A 14,999-nucleotide genomic window follows, 5' to 3' on the forward strand; every position below is an offset into this window, starting at 1 on the left:
TTATGGGTTAGGCATTAGAGACAACCACACTCACTTTAAATAGGGCACCACGTAATTCCGATGAGATGACACCGTATGAACTATGGTTTAGAGAAACCTAAGCTGTCATTTCTTAAAAGTTTGGGGCTGCGACGCTTATGTGAAAAAGTTTCAGGCTGATAAGCTTGAACCCAAAGCGGATAAATGCATCTTCATAGGACACCCAAAACAATTGGGTATACTTCCTGTCTCAGATTCGAAAGCAATAAGGGATTGTTTCTAGAATCAGGTCCTTTCTCGAGGAAAAGTTTCTCTCAAAAGAATTGAGTCGGAGGATGGTGGAGACTTGATGAGGTTATTGAACCGTCTCCTCAACTAGTGTGTGGTAGGGCATAGGGAGTTGTTCCTGTGCCACCTACACTTTTAACTTCAGATCAAGTCACTACCAAACCTCGCAGGACGACAAGGATGCGTACTACTTCAGAGTGGTACGTAATCCTGTCTTGGAAGTCATGTTGCTAGACAACAATGAACCTACGAGCTATGGAGATGCGATGGTGGGCCCGAATTCCGATAAATGGCTCGAGGCCATAAAATCTGAGAGAGGATCCATGTATGAAAACAAAGTGTAGACTTTGGCAGAATGGCTCGATGGTCGTAAGGCTGTTGAGTACAGATGGATTTTAAAAGGAAGACGGACAATGATGGTAAATGTCACCATTAAGGAAGCTCGACTTGTCGTTAAGATGTTTCCCAAAAAGTTCAAGGAGTTGACTACGATGAGACTTTCTCACTCGTGGTGATGCTAAGAGTCTGTTGGAATTATATTAGCGATTACTGCATTATTTATGAAATCTTGCAGATAGGATGTCAAAAACCATTGTTTCCTCGACGATTTTCTTGAGGAAAGGTTGTATGTGATACAACCGGAAGATTTTGTCAATCCTGAAAGATGCTAACAAGTATGCAAAGCTCCAGCAATCCTTCTAAGGACTGGAGTAAGCATCTCAGAGTTGGAATGTATGCTTTGATGAGATGATCAAAGTTTTGGGTGTATACAAAGTTTATGAGAAACTTGTATTTCCAAAGAAGTGAGTGGGAGCACTATAGAATTTCCGATGAGTATATGTTGTTAACATATTGTTGATCGGAAATGATGTAGAATTTCTGGAAAGCATATAGGCTTATTTGGAAAGTGTTTTTCAATGGAAAGCATGGATGAAGCTACTTGAACATTGAGCATCAAGATCTATAAGGATAGATCAAAACGCTTAATGGTACTTTCAAATGAGCACATACCTTGACATGATCTTAAAGGTGTTCAAGATGGATCAGTCAAAGAAGGAGTTTTTGCCTGAGTTGTAAGGTATGAAGTTAAGACTCAAAGCTCGACCACGGCAGAATAGAGAGAAAGGACGAAGGTCGTCCCCTATGCTTAAGACATAGGCTCTACAGTATGCTATGCTGTGTACCGCACCTGAAATGTGCCTTGCCATGAGTCAGTCAAGGGGTACAAGAGTGATCTAAGAATGGATCACAGGACAGCGGTCAAAGTTATCCTTAGTAACTAGTGGACTAAGGAATTTTCTCGATTATGGAGGTGGTAAAAGAGTTCGTCGTAAAGGGTTACGCCGATGCAAACTTTGACACTAATCCAGATTATTCTGAGTAGTAAACTGGATTCCTATAGTAGAACAGTTATTTGGAATAGCTCCAAATGTAGCATAGTAGTTGCATCTACAAGATGACATAAGAAATTTCCGAAGTACATACGGATCTGAAAGATTCAGACCCGTTGACTATAACATCTCTCACAAGCATAACATGATCAAACCCAGAACTCATCGAGTGTTAATCACATGGTAATGTGAACTAGATTATTGACTCTAGTAAACTCTTTGGGTGTTAGTCACATGGGGATGTGACCTTGAGTGTTAGTCACATAGCGATGTGAACTGGATTATTGACTCTAGTGCAAGTGGGAGACTGTTGAAAATATGCCCTAGAGGCAATAATAAATTGGTCATTATTATATTTCCTTGTTCATGATAATCGTTTATTATCCATGCTAGAATTGTATTGATAGGAAACTCAGATACATGTGTGGATACATAGACAACACCATGTCCCTAATAAGCCTCTAGTTGACTAGCTCGTTGATCAATAGATGGTTACGGTTTCCTGACCATGGACATTGGATGTCATTGATAACGGGATCACATCATTAGAAGAATGATGTGATGGACAAGACCCAATCCTAAGCCTAGCACAAGATCATGTAGTTCGTATGCTAAAGCTTTTCTAATGTCAAGTATCATTTCCTTAGACCATGAGATTGTGCAACTCCCGGATAGCGTAGGAATACTTTGGGTGTGCCAAACGTCACAACGTAACTGGGTGACTATAAAGGTGCACTACGGGTATCTCCGAAAGTGTATGTTGGGTTGGCACGAATCGAGACTGGGATTTGTCACTCCGTGTGACGGAGAGGTATCTCTGGGCCCACTCGGTAGGACATCATCATAATGTGCACAATGTGATCAAGGAGTTGATCACGGGATGATGTGTTACGGAACGAGTAAAGAGACTTGCCGGTAATGAGATTGAACAAGGTATCAGGATACCGACGATCAAATCTCGGGCAAGTATTGTACCGATAGACAAAGGGAATTGTATACGGGATTGATTAAGTCCTTGACATCGTGGTTCATCCGATGAGATCATCGTGGAGCATGTGGGAGCCAACATGGGTATCCAGATCCCGCTGTTGGTTATTGACCGGAGAACGTCTCGGTCATGTCTGCATGGTTCCCGAACCCGTAGGGTCTACACACTTAAGGTTCGATGACGCTAGGGTTATAGGGAATAGATATACGTGGTTACCGAATGTTGTTCGGAGTCCCGGATGAGATCCCGGACGTCACGAGGAGTTCCGGAATGGTCCGGAGGTAAAGATTTATATATGGGAAGTCCTCTTTTGGTCACCAGAAAAGTTTCGGGTTTTATCGGTAATGTACCGGGACCACCGGGAGGGTCCTGGGGGTCCACCAAGTGGGGCCACATGCCCCGGAGGGCTGCATGGACTAAGTGTGGGAGGGGACCAGCCCCAGGTGGGCTGGTGCGCCCCCCCACCAAGGCCCAAGGCGCAAGGAAGAGGGGAAGGGGGCAAACCCTAGGGAAGATGGGCCCTAAGGCCCACCCTGGTGCGCCTCCCCCTCTCCCCTCCCCTTGGCCGCCCCTAGATGGGATCTAGGGAGCTGCCGCCACCCCTAGGGAGGGAACCCTAGGTGGGGGCGCAGCCCCTCCCCCCCTATATATAGTTGAGGTTTGGGCTGCCCAATACACATGAGTTCCTCTCCCTGTTGGTGCAGCCCTACCTCTCTTTCTCCTCATATCTTGCGGTGCTTGGCGAAGCCCTGCTGGAGTACCACGCTCCTCCACCATCACCACGCCGTTGTGCTGCTGCTGGATGGAGTCTTCCTCAACCTCTCCCTCTCTCCTTGCTGGATCAAGGATGGGAGACGTCATCGGGCTGTACGTGTGTTGAACGCGGAGGTGCCGTCTGTTCGGCACTAGGATCTCCGGTGATTTGGATCACGACGAGTACGACTCCTTCAACCCCGTTCTCTTGAACGCTTCTGCTTAGCGATCTACAAGGGTATGTAGATGCACTCTCCTTCCCCTCGTTGCTGGTTTCTCCATAGATAGATCTTGGTGACACGCAGGAAAATTTTGAATTTCTGCTACGTTCCCCAACAAATCGCTGGTCCTTTGGCTGTAGCCAGTGTCGCTGCTGCTGCTCCCATTGCCTGTCCAAATGCAACAATGACCGTTAACAATCGATGTGAGACAAAGCCAAATGTAGAGGAATAAGAAGAGGCAGAACGCACTGGCATCTTCGTCGTCAGCGTAGCGCATGCGACACATAGTCGCGTTGAAAACCTTCACGGTGAGCATTGTGGCGTCATCGTCGTACCTGAAGAGAAGAAAGTATCCGGTCCGCAGGTCGTAGGCACTGTAGAACTTCTCCCAGCCACGGCACAGGTACATGTGGCCCTCCTCGATCACCAACTCCACGTCCCACAGCCTGCGAACCCCGCTGCCGGCCTGTCGGAGCTTCACATTATCTGGCGGATCTTCACCCAGCATGTTCATAAAAGTGTCAGGCAGCCTCTGCAATTTGGGACAAGGAGTGATGTAGCAAACAACTGAGTTATCATAATGAGATGGGTGAAGGGGAGATCTCTCGTTTTATATACCTGCCTCGTGGCTGATACTGAAGTCCCAAGTATGCTACTGAAGAACTCGAAAGCATCCAACTCGTACTCCGGTGAGGCAGAGCGGCGGTGGCTGCTTCCCCCCATCTCTGATAAGCAGCAGAAGAGACCAATTAGTACCCTTACAACATTATCATACAACATTATAGCAGCATAAATTTTGAGCAGAAGATAATCAACTACACCAATGCACTTCCGAAGTTCCCGCTTCCCACCCATGATGTAGTTAAGTGAGGACTAGTGCCAAATGCATTTTCGGTACGAAAATACATCACAGGCCACTATGTTATTTAATATCATTCTTCTCGAAGACTAATGATTGTTACATCCTACTAAAATGATGTTCTGTCCTCAGAGATGTCTCGTTGCTTATGAGGAAGCAGCAAATAAACACTTGAAAAAAGCTCTCGTCCTCGAAGATGCATTCTTGGTTATATTACCGTTCTGAATTATGTTGTTCTGTTATTTTATTTGAAGACATGAAGGGTTACTTATTTGAATATGCTACTCCTAAGAAAGGTCAACTTTTCGATCATCAGCCTCTACAACGGGGCGGGGCGCCGTTCGGGCGACGGGGCGCCGGGGCGGTGGCGGGTGGTGGGGGCGACGGGGCGAGGGGCGGTGGGGCCAGGGGGCGGTGGCAGGTGGCGGTGGCGGCGGGTGGTTAGGACGGTGGGGCGACGGGGCGAGGGGAGGTGGGGCTCAACATTACTAACAAATTTTTTTATTTGTTTTCAAAACTACTAATGGTGCACGGTGGGTGTGGTGCGCCATTACTATGTCAACTAGTAATGGCGCACTGTACCACGGTGCGCCATTAGTAACAATTTTTTTTTATTTTTTTTTTCAAAACTACTAATGGCGCACCACATACCAGGTGCGCCATTAGTAATATATTACTAATGGCGCACCAACACATGGTGCGCCATTAGTATCATGCGCCATTAGTGGCCATATCATCTATAGTCCTTTTCCTAGTAGTGGCTTGATTGTCAAACTTCCCGTACCCCTGTTGATACAGGTTCCAAATTCTTTGCCGACGGTGATCCTTTCTCTGATTCTTCTCTTTATCGTAGTCTTACCAACACCATACTCCGAGCCATCCAACCGGAGATTGATTCTTGGGCACTTGTATTTCATTGTTCTATCAATACCCTTTAGAACATGGTGGAAATTACACCTGATAACTGATTTAATTTTTAAAATATTCAAAAAAAGTCAAAACGTTCCAAAATGTTTTCACAACAAACTTGAGCTGCCGTTTATGTCGTACAAAAACATTCTGTAACAAAATATTCTCTGACAAAATTCTGGCAAAAAAGACAAATATTCTCAGAGATATAACATGAACAGTACCTTATATAGCGACAAATTTGTTTTTTTATGTCCACAACAACTTGAAAGTCACTTCTTCGCGAAAGATTTTATATGAGTACAACAATATATCTACTTTGTTCCCAAAAAGTTTGAGAATTTTTTGGACTTTTTACAAATTACTATTTAAAAAAAGCAAAATCGGGTGTAATTACACCCGAGAGCCACACCATGGTGCATCAAATAGTGAGACTGCTTACTTTTCTTAAAGAGTAAATAAATAAGATGCAGCACTTTTTGTTTCAAAGAAATTATACATACATCAATCGTGTTGAAGAAGGAAATGATTACAACAAGCTCACAGATCGTCAAAACCACTTCTCTCTCAGAAAAAGGAGAAAAAAAACACTACATACTTTCCATATTGATTAGTGCTTCAGTGCGTGAAGCATATACGTATATCTTAGAAGTTGGATCAGAAGTCAAACAATCTAATGCCAGTCTCACCCATCCTAGAAATACTCGAAATCGCCTTGAGCTTCGCCGGTGCTCGACTTGGCGGTTGCGCTCTCTGCTGCATTCTTCTCCTTGCCGGTGGCAGCTGCGTACTGCCGGTAGTCCACTGGCTCGGGCACCGACGGAGGCGCCATACTCCTCACCAGCGCCCAGTTGACGCCCTCGAAGAACGGGTGCTGCTTGATCTCCGTGGCGCCCCTCGTGAACGCAATTCGCTTCTGTGGCTCCTTGACGAGCAGCCCGCGGATGAGGTCCCGTGCGACGGCACTTGCGCCGCCGGCGGGGCCCCCGAAGTCGGAGGGGAACCGCAGCGGCTGCTCGATGACGTTGCAGAGCGTGGCGCGGTTGCCGGCGCCCTTGAAGGGCGTGGTGCCGTGCAGCAGCTCGTAGAGGAAGATTCCCAGCGTCCACCAGTCCACGGCGCTGCCGTGGCCCTCGCCGCGGATGATCTCCGGCGCAAGGTACTCGTGCGTGCCCACGAACGACATGGAGCGCGCGTCCGACGGCTCCGCGTTGAACTCCACCGCGGCCGCCGCGTTGAGGTTCACCTCGCTCTTGGACGCCTTCCGGCTGCGGCGCGGCAGGATGCGCGGGAAGAAGGACGACGGCTGGATGCAACCCTGGTTGGGACCCAATCCTTCGCCGCCCTCGCCGGCCGAGCCAATGCCGCCTGCGCCGGCGCCGACGTTCCCGCTGGTGTGGTGTACCGAAGACGACTTGACGAGCGTGGGGCTGACGGAGCACCGCAGCGACAAGTCGAAGTCCGACAGCATGATGTGGCCGTCCTCCCTGACCAGCACGTTTTCTGGCTTCAAGTCTCTGTAAACGACCCCCAGCATGTGCAAGTACTCCATGGCAAGCAGTATCTCGGCGGTGTAAAACCTGCCACGGAAATGCACCATTGATCGTCAGAGCAGGCCGTCGACACGTACGAAAATGAGACGCGTCGACGAAAGAGATAGGACCTGGCGGCCTGCTCGGTGAAATGCTTGGCCGGCTGCTTCTGGCGGAGGGAGTGGAGGTTGCCGCCGCTGCAGTACTCCATGACGAGACAGTGGAACTTGTCGGTCTCGAAGTGGGTGTAGAGCGTGGGGAGGAAGGGGTGGTCGAGGAGGACGAGGATCTCGCGCTCCGTCTGCGCGCGGGCCATCTTATTCCGGCTGATGAGCGACGCCTTGTCCATCACCTTCATCGCGAAGAAGGCCGACGTGCCGCGGAGCTCCACCAGGTACACGCTGCCGATGTCGCCGTAGCCCAGCCGCTTCAGCAGCCGGAAGTGGCCAAGGTTGAGAGCCGTCTCCTGGGCCATCGCCTGCTGGATCGCCTCCCACCGGCTGTCCCCGCCAGTGTGCCGCTTCACGTTCGCCGACGACGCCGACGCCGACGCCGAGCTGATGCTGCTCTCTAGGCTGTTGCTCCGGGTGCTACGGCTGCTCTCCAAGCTGCCATTGCCGACGACGGTTTCGGAATTGTTCGCGCTCGTTGCGATTGTTTCGGATGTTTGGGAGTGGGGCAGCCCCGGGCTCATTGTAGAGACGTGGTGCAGATTGGCCGGGCTAGGTTTCTCGATCTTAGCTGGCTTGTTCTTGGGCTTTGGTTTCCTATCAGGAGGGCCTTGCGAGTGAGCAGGTGCTTTCGAGGTTGCAGATTGAATTTCGATGAATTCATCGTCTTCGAAGCTGTCGCGGTCGAAATCATTACTGTTTTTCTGAGGGCTGAAATCCATGCCGTCGTCTTCCATCATGGGAGCCTTCTTCTTTGGAAAATTTCTCTGAAACATCACAAAACAGAATATCAACTGCTAACTGAAAGTCAAACTTCGAAAACGCAACAAAATTGGCCTCAGGGCTCGTATCCTATTCCTAATTCATATGCGGGCATTGTAGAACTTGATGAACAAGGAAGAAACACAAAACCTGGCGAGTTTGCCGAGTGCTTCAAGTGCCAAGCATTGGAATTGATGCTTCATATCATACGCCAAGAAAGATCATCAAAGAGGCCGATGGATGAAAATTACAAAAGGTCTCATTCGTGTTGCCATGATGACGAGGGGGGGATGCAATTTGCAGCAACCAGAAAGGATTGCTTTGTTGGGTGGAAAAACGGTTAGAATGCAAGCAAACTTGGAGCTGGATTCGTGGGGTTGTGAGAGGAAGCCGTGGGGTGGAGGGGTGGCTGAAGAAGGCATTGCCAAATTTAGGAAGAGGAGAGACTAGTTATTATTTTATCCGATCTCTCTCCTCGGTTTGGTTTGGTGGTGGTAATCTTGTCCTCCTCTTGTGACGCTAGAGCTGCATTTTGGGGCAAAAGTGTATCCATAGACTCCATTTTCTATGTTCGTAGAGCTATGCGTGAGCCAGTTGATAATTTCACCCAACCACAGATATCCGATCTAATAAAAAGTTGGATTTTTAAGCGTCTGGTCTTTGTAGCAAAACGCGTGCAATTTTTTTTGATACGTTTGTCACATCGTCGCAACATTTTATCATAGAGCGCGTAAAAAAGGAGGCAAAAACGCGTTGCAACATTTCATTACAACCATACAGTTCTTTATTTGTATACACCAAACATCCCTGAGGAGAATCATGCCAACATATTTCAAGACAAAATCCCTATATTCTCCACTCTCCACATATTGTGCAGTGGAATGATCTTTTGCTGAATAATGGGATTCAAGTTAACAAACTTAGCTTCTAGTCCTTGAACTATCATGATTATGACATCCTTATAGCTAGAGGTTAATTCAACTATTGATTTGTCTGAAAAATCTCTCAAACCACTAATATGACCAAAGTAATTTTCAAAATTATCTCTCCCTATAAGATCTCTACCTCCTACCCTGACAATTTTCAAGGCCATCTAAGGAAGGAACTAAGCGGAACCTTAAATATGTTTGTGTTTTTTAGGATTCTTGAAAAGAAAAAAAGCTAAATAACGAACAATAGAAAGCAACTAAGCCGGATAGAAAGCAAGTAAAGTAAAGATGTGTTGGACCTATGGCTGTGAACAAAGCTCCCTGCCAATAGCGCCAAAAAAATGGTTGCTTCCTCTAAACTAGAAAGGTGTTGGGCCACCAAGTGCAAGGGTTTGTAGCAAACAACAAGTTCCCTTATGTGAGCTCAATGTTTATCGAACCAACATGAGCTTAGTAGCGCAACCAATGATCAACACATGCACACCCAGATACAAACTGCCTTAGCCCCCAACAGTACTAGTGAGGTTGCTAGTCTCACCAGCATTCCCAGTTACAAGGACTAAAAGAAGAAACGACAACAAAAAAAGTTGGCTTTATGGCAAGTAAAGTAAAGACAAGAAATTAAAAATTGATTGAGATTGAAAATTAATAGAAAAAATACGGACCAGGATCTAGAGGTTCACTAGTGGTTTCTCTCCAAAAGAAAGCATGGCAAATAAGATGCAGTTGAGCATCGAGTAAATTGTAGCTTTTCTAACTATGTCTCTCCCTGGCATAATCAACATATGAGCATCATGTCTCAATATTTATAGACCGTTATCCAACTGCATCTATAGTTAGTACTCCACCCAAGACCTCTATCGAACATGCATCTTAAAGTATTAAGTAAAAAGAGAGTATTGCAATAAGCATGATGCCATGAAGTATATGGTATCTTGTCTTCACCCTGCGTCCAAAGGACAACTATGCATCCATCTTTTTATCCCTAGTGTCAACAACCCAATATAGCCCTTTTCCACTTTCTGTCACTATGGCAGATTACTTACAATGTTGAACCCAACTATCATACACAACTCGCTCTTGGAGATCAAACCTCAAACTTGGCTAGCGAAAGACAAATAGAGTGGAGAGCATATATGAATAAGAATTATGCAGCAAAGAGATCAAATAGATCTCAAATAGATTCATGGATAAATATGATCATAAAATGATAATTCATCATATCCTAACAAACACACCACAAGAATACACTAGAGGATCACAATCATGTGGGGGAGCTCATGTGATCTTTGTATTGAGAAACATGAGAGAGAAAACCAACTATCTACTGCTATGGACCCATAGTCCAAAGGAAACTACTCATAGGTCATCATAGTGGCCTTCAAGTTGCCAGAGATGGCCACTGTGAAGAATTCACCCTCCGGTAGAGCTCCGAAAAAGGCCTCCATATTGAATCATCACGGGACAGAGAGGTGATAAGTGATATTTTTACACTCATTCATCCTATTTTAAATTGAGATATTTCATTTAAAATGAGATATTCGCTTTGATATTGCTACCAGTGACTAATGAATGCAAAGAATTCCACAAATCCTATCTTTAATGTGTTTCCATAGGAAATGGGCTAAAAAGGGAAGAAATCATGTGTGAACATGGAAAGGAATGGAAAGGAAGAAAGAAGGAATCAACAGGAGGCATGCCAGAAGATACATCACAAAAGACAGTGTGCCATACGACCGCGCATACTTGTATGAGCAATCGTATGGTGTGGATTTCAAGGCAGATCACCCACCTAAACAACTTTCATAAAATGGACCCTACTGAAATGTCAATATGGGAGCATCAAACTAAGCCAGAACAGAGTCATCTTCATCTTCATCCACAAACCCTAGTCGCCGCCATTTCCATCTCCATAGCCACCACCACCACCATAGTGCTTCCTCATCTAGTTCATACTTGTAATAGTGCATCGCACAAGGCATCCATTGTAAGACATATTTGCAATCAATCAACCTTCAAGATGTGTTCTTCAATGTTTGTTTCTCGCTATCTGATATCCATGTGCGAGTAGTTCGGTAAAGTATGGATTGAGGCATAGGCCTTGCAACCCTCTGTATTTGTTGTGGGGACCAATGGAAGGGCTTTGAATTAACATCCCCTATGTGTGAAATAAAATTGTTCCGTAGATGTGTCATGTCTTGTCCACGATCTTTGTCCATGCAGGTACCCGGGATCATGGAGATCGAGCCATGGTAAGCCTAGGAGCAAGGAGAACGTGAAGTGTTATACAGAGCATCGGTGACAGTAAGATTCAGTAGGGTAACACGGATCCTATCATTCGGGATTCATGAGGTGTAGTCATTAAACACCCAAAGCTCTTGTTGGATTCATTATCATAACTATCGAGGCAACCGCACACAACATATAGGGCCTATGGTAGGACAACTGATTCTTGATGCAGGACTCATGCCGGTCAAGATGTTATTTGGACATATCCCCCACGTTGGTTCATAACAAGCACATCCGATGGGTGACTTCCAATGCACAAATTAAGACCATATCTGGTCCCAACATAGATGCATGGTTGTAAGCATTAAGACCTCAGACCCGTACCTCTTTTTATTATAAGTGTTTGAATCACTGTCTGCTTCATTGATTCAGTCAAAAGCTAGAATTGATCCTTTAACAATAACTTGCTAGAGACCATCGCTTCAAGAGAATCTTCCTCTCGTGGGTTCGATAACCCAGGGCCACCTCTCGGGAAATAGGTTCGGGATACACTTTTCTGTTCCATTACTGGATCTGTAAAAGGAGGTATCAATCCCTTTTTCTTGCGTCATTGTTGGGGAGGAGTTTAGTATTCCTAGTCTTTGTGTTTAGAGTTTTTTTAAAGTTAATTTTCAGTTTTTGTTTTTACTTTTTTAGTTTTAATTTTATTTTTGTTGCAAGTCTTGTCAGTTGAAAAAACCCAAAAAGATTACCATGGATCGCAATCTTGGAAGTTTTGCTACTCGCAGCAACAACTTCATGCGTGAACCAATAGCACAACCCGAGGTTGCAGCCATTGAGTACAAAATCAAACCGAACTTAGTTTCCATGGTTTAATAGGACCAATTTTTGGGGGGGTTCTACTTCTAAATATGCCGGTATGCACTTGCATAATTTTACTGAATTGTGCAACATGACACACATTAGAGATTATGACCCTAACGCTTGAACGTTGCGTTTATTTCCTTTCTCCTTGAGAGGCATGACACACATTAGAGATTATGACCCTAACGCTTTAACGTTGCATTTATTTCCTTTCTCCTTGAGAGGAAAAGCAAAATAATGGCTTCTACCTGTACCTAGAGGCATTATTACTTCTTGGGTTGATTGTTGTAGCAACTTTTTATCTAAGTTTTGTCCACCTGCAAAGATTATGCAATTACGTTCTTAGATTACATCGGTACCAAACAAGAGGGTGAACATGATAGAAGAAAGTAGCACAGAGTTGACAACCAGACTTGATGAACTTATCTCCGCGTTGAGAGGTAAACAAGAGGTAATTTGAATGCCATCACTAATGAAGAAACTAGTGATGTGAATTTTATTGCTCGTAATAGCTATAATCCCAACTGGAAAATAATGGTTATGCTCCTAGACTCCCCTATTGTAGCGACCCGACACAATACTTTCAAGTCTCTCTGCTTTCTATGCCATCCTTGGATCAGTATGCTTGCGCACACATTACTTCTCTGAAATACCATAACATTACATGTAAAATAAATAGCGTAGATCCAGAGTATACCTTATTATCACAGCAGCAGAAACATATCAATAGGAGTGTGGAGTCCAGTCAACGCCAACGGCAAGTTGAGTGTGGACCGTAACCCTATATCATAACTCTTTCTCATCGTAGAAATATCAACAAGATGTGACGTTGCAGCCGTATAGGTCAGTACATTGAATGTACCGGCAAGATCACAGACGAAGATAGATGAAAATAACTCTATCACTTTATGCAATATGGCTTGGTGGTGGCTCTAAGTTTATACTTTTTGCGTAAAGCTGATTTTCCCTACAACATAGGAGTCAAACGAAATATCACTACAACAGTTTGTTGTTTGTGAGATGGTTCCGCCAACCAATTCTCATATTCCAAAATTATTAATAATACCCACTCATTAATATTAATTGTGTTGAGATTGGCTGAGAGTATCATCTCCGGTGCTCACAACGTCCGTAACCGGGGACACTGCTAATTGATTAGTTTAACACTCTATAGAGGTTTGTACACTTTACCCACAAGATTCGATCCCTCCCTTTACGTCCTCACACTCTAGATTGTTTGAGAATAGGACGATCGAAACATGATCTTCCAAAGAGCTCCTCTGATCACTGTCCGGTACCCATCCAATCCTACTATTTGTCTACATCTGCTTAGCACCGTCCCAGCCAGAGTCACAACTAAGGTCAACCAAGCCAGAACCCATAATGACTTGCGGTTGCCCATGTAATCTCTCCGCCCTTGAAGTATCCATCCATCTCTTTGAGCCTGGGTTGCATTCCATTGGGATGATCATAGGTAGACACCAGGATACTCGGGCATAACCATGATAAATATCAGGCTGCCAGATGTAACCATTCCACCCAAAGGTATATTTAGTCCTTGAAAGTCTTAAAGTCTTGATCATCATGCAGGTCTTGAGTTACTTAACCTCACAACAATTTTGAATCTCACAACCAACCCCCGTCTACTAGAGCATAGCAACTGATGTCTACTACGCAACCTTCTTCTTGTAGACTCTTGTTGGGCCTCCAAGCGTAGACTTTTGTAGGACAGTAGCAATTTTCCCTCAAGTGGATGACCTAAGGTTTATCAATCTATGGGAGTCATAGGATGAAGATGGTCTCTCTCAAACAACCCTGCAACCAAATAACAAAGAGTCTCTTGTGTTCCCAACACACCCAATGCAATGGTAAATTGTATAGGTGCACTAGTTCGACGAAGAGATAGTGATACAAGTGTATATGGATAGTAGATATAGGTTTTTGTAATATCAAAATACAATAACAACAATGTAACTAGCAACAAAAGTGAGCAAAAATGGTATTGTAATGCTTGAAAACAAGGCCTAGGGTTCATACTTTCACTAGTGCAAATTCTCTCAACAATGCTAACATAATTAAATCATATGGCAATCCCTCAACGTGCGACAAAGAGTCACTCCAAACATCCTATCACGGAGAACATAGGATGAAATTGCTTGTAGGGTACAAAACAACCTCAAAGTTATTCTTTCTAATCAATCTTTTGAGCTATTCCTATAAGTGTCACAAATAGCCCTAGAGTTCGTACGAAAATAACACCGTATGATACACATCAATCAACCGTAATGTCACCTAGATACTCTGATGTCACCACAAGTATCTGTGGGTCAATTACACGATATGCATCAAACAACTTTAGATTCATAATATTCAATCCAACACAAAGAACCTCAAAGAGTGCCCCCAAGATTTCTACCGGAGAAACAAGGATGAAAATGTGCATCAACCCCTATGCGTAGATTACCCCAATGTCACCTCGGGAATCCGTGAGTTGAGTGCCAAAACGTACATCAAGTGAATCAATAGAACACCCCATTGTCACCACGGGTATCCCATGCAAGACATACATCAAGTGTTCTCAAATCATAAAAGTATTCAATCCGATAATACTGAAAACTCAAAGGTAAAACTCAATTCATCACAAGAAGATAGAGAGGGAGAAACACCATATGATCCAACTATAGTAACAAAGCTTGCGGTACATCAAGATCATGCCAAATCAATAACACGAGAGAGATAGATCAAACACATAGCTACTAGTACATACCCTCAGCCCCGAGGGTGAACTACTCCCTCCTCATCATGGTGGCTGTCGGGATGATGAAGATGGCCTCCGGTGATGGTTTCCCCCTCCGGCATGGTGCCGGAACGGGCTCCCGATTGGTTTTTCGTGGCTACAGAGGCTTACGGCAACGAGACTTTAGATCTAGGATTCTTTTCGGAGGTTTGGGTATTTATATGAATTTTGGCGTCGGTCTCACGTCAAGGGGGTGCCTGAGGGGCCCACAACCTGGAGCCAGCGCCCTTTGGGTAGGGCGTGGAGAGGGGGATTGTGGACTCCTCTTCCACTTCCTGTCCTAGCTCTGGCGCTTCAGGGGTCTCTTTTGGTCCATAAAAGATCATCG

At 45.0% G+C, this 14,999-nt stretch overlaps 1 protein-coding gene across 2 annotated transcripts; it reads right to left on the reverse strand.

The window, feature by feature from the left end:
• Nucleotides 1-5,805: 5,805 nt before the first annotated feature.
• Nucleotides 5,806-8,223, reverse strand: LOC125526618 (serine/threonine-protein kinase RHS3-like). 2 transcript variants are annotated; one of them, XM_048691352.2, is made up of 3 exons: nucleotides 8,003-8,223; nucleotides 7,052-7,857; nucleotides 5,806-6,968 (listed from the first exon to the last, which is right to left on the reverse strand). In XM_048691352.2, exons 2-3 carry the CDS (start codon nucleotides 7,828-7,830, stop codon nucleotides 6,083-6,085), a joined length of 1,665 nt encoding a protein of 554 aa, XP_048547309.1. In that variant the 5' UTR covers nucleotides 7,831-7,857; nucleotides 8,003-8,223; the 3' UTR covers nucleotides 5,806-6,082. The 2 variants fall into 2 exon arrangements, with proteins under 2 accessions (XP_048547309.1, XP_048547258.1); XM_048691301.2 differs by lacking the exon at nucleotides 8,003-8,223 and having other exon boundaries at nucleotides 7,052-7,866.
• Nucleotides 8,224-14,999: the final 6,776 nt, after the last annotated feature.

The sequence above is a fragment of the Triticum urartu genome, chromosome 1A, assembly GCF_056163025.1.
Source record: "Triticum urartu cultivar PI428250 chromosome 1A, HENAU_Tu73, whole genome shotgun sequence".
NCBI classification, from domain to species: Eukaryota; Viridiplantae; Streptophyta; class Magnoliopsida; order Poales; family Poaceae; genus Triticum; species Triticum urartu.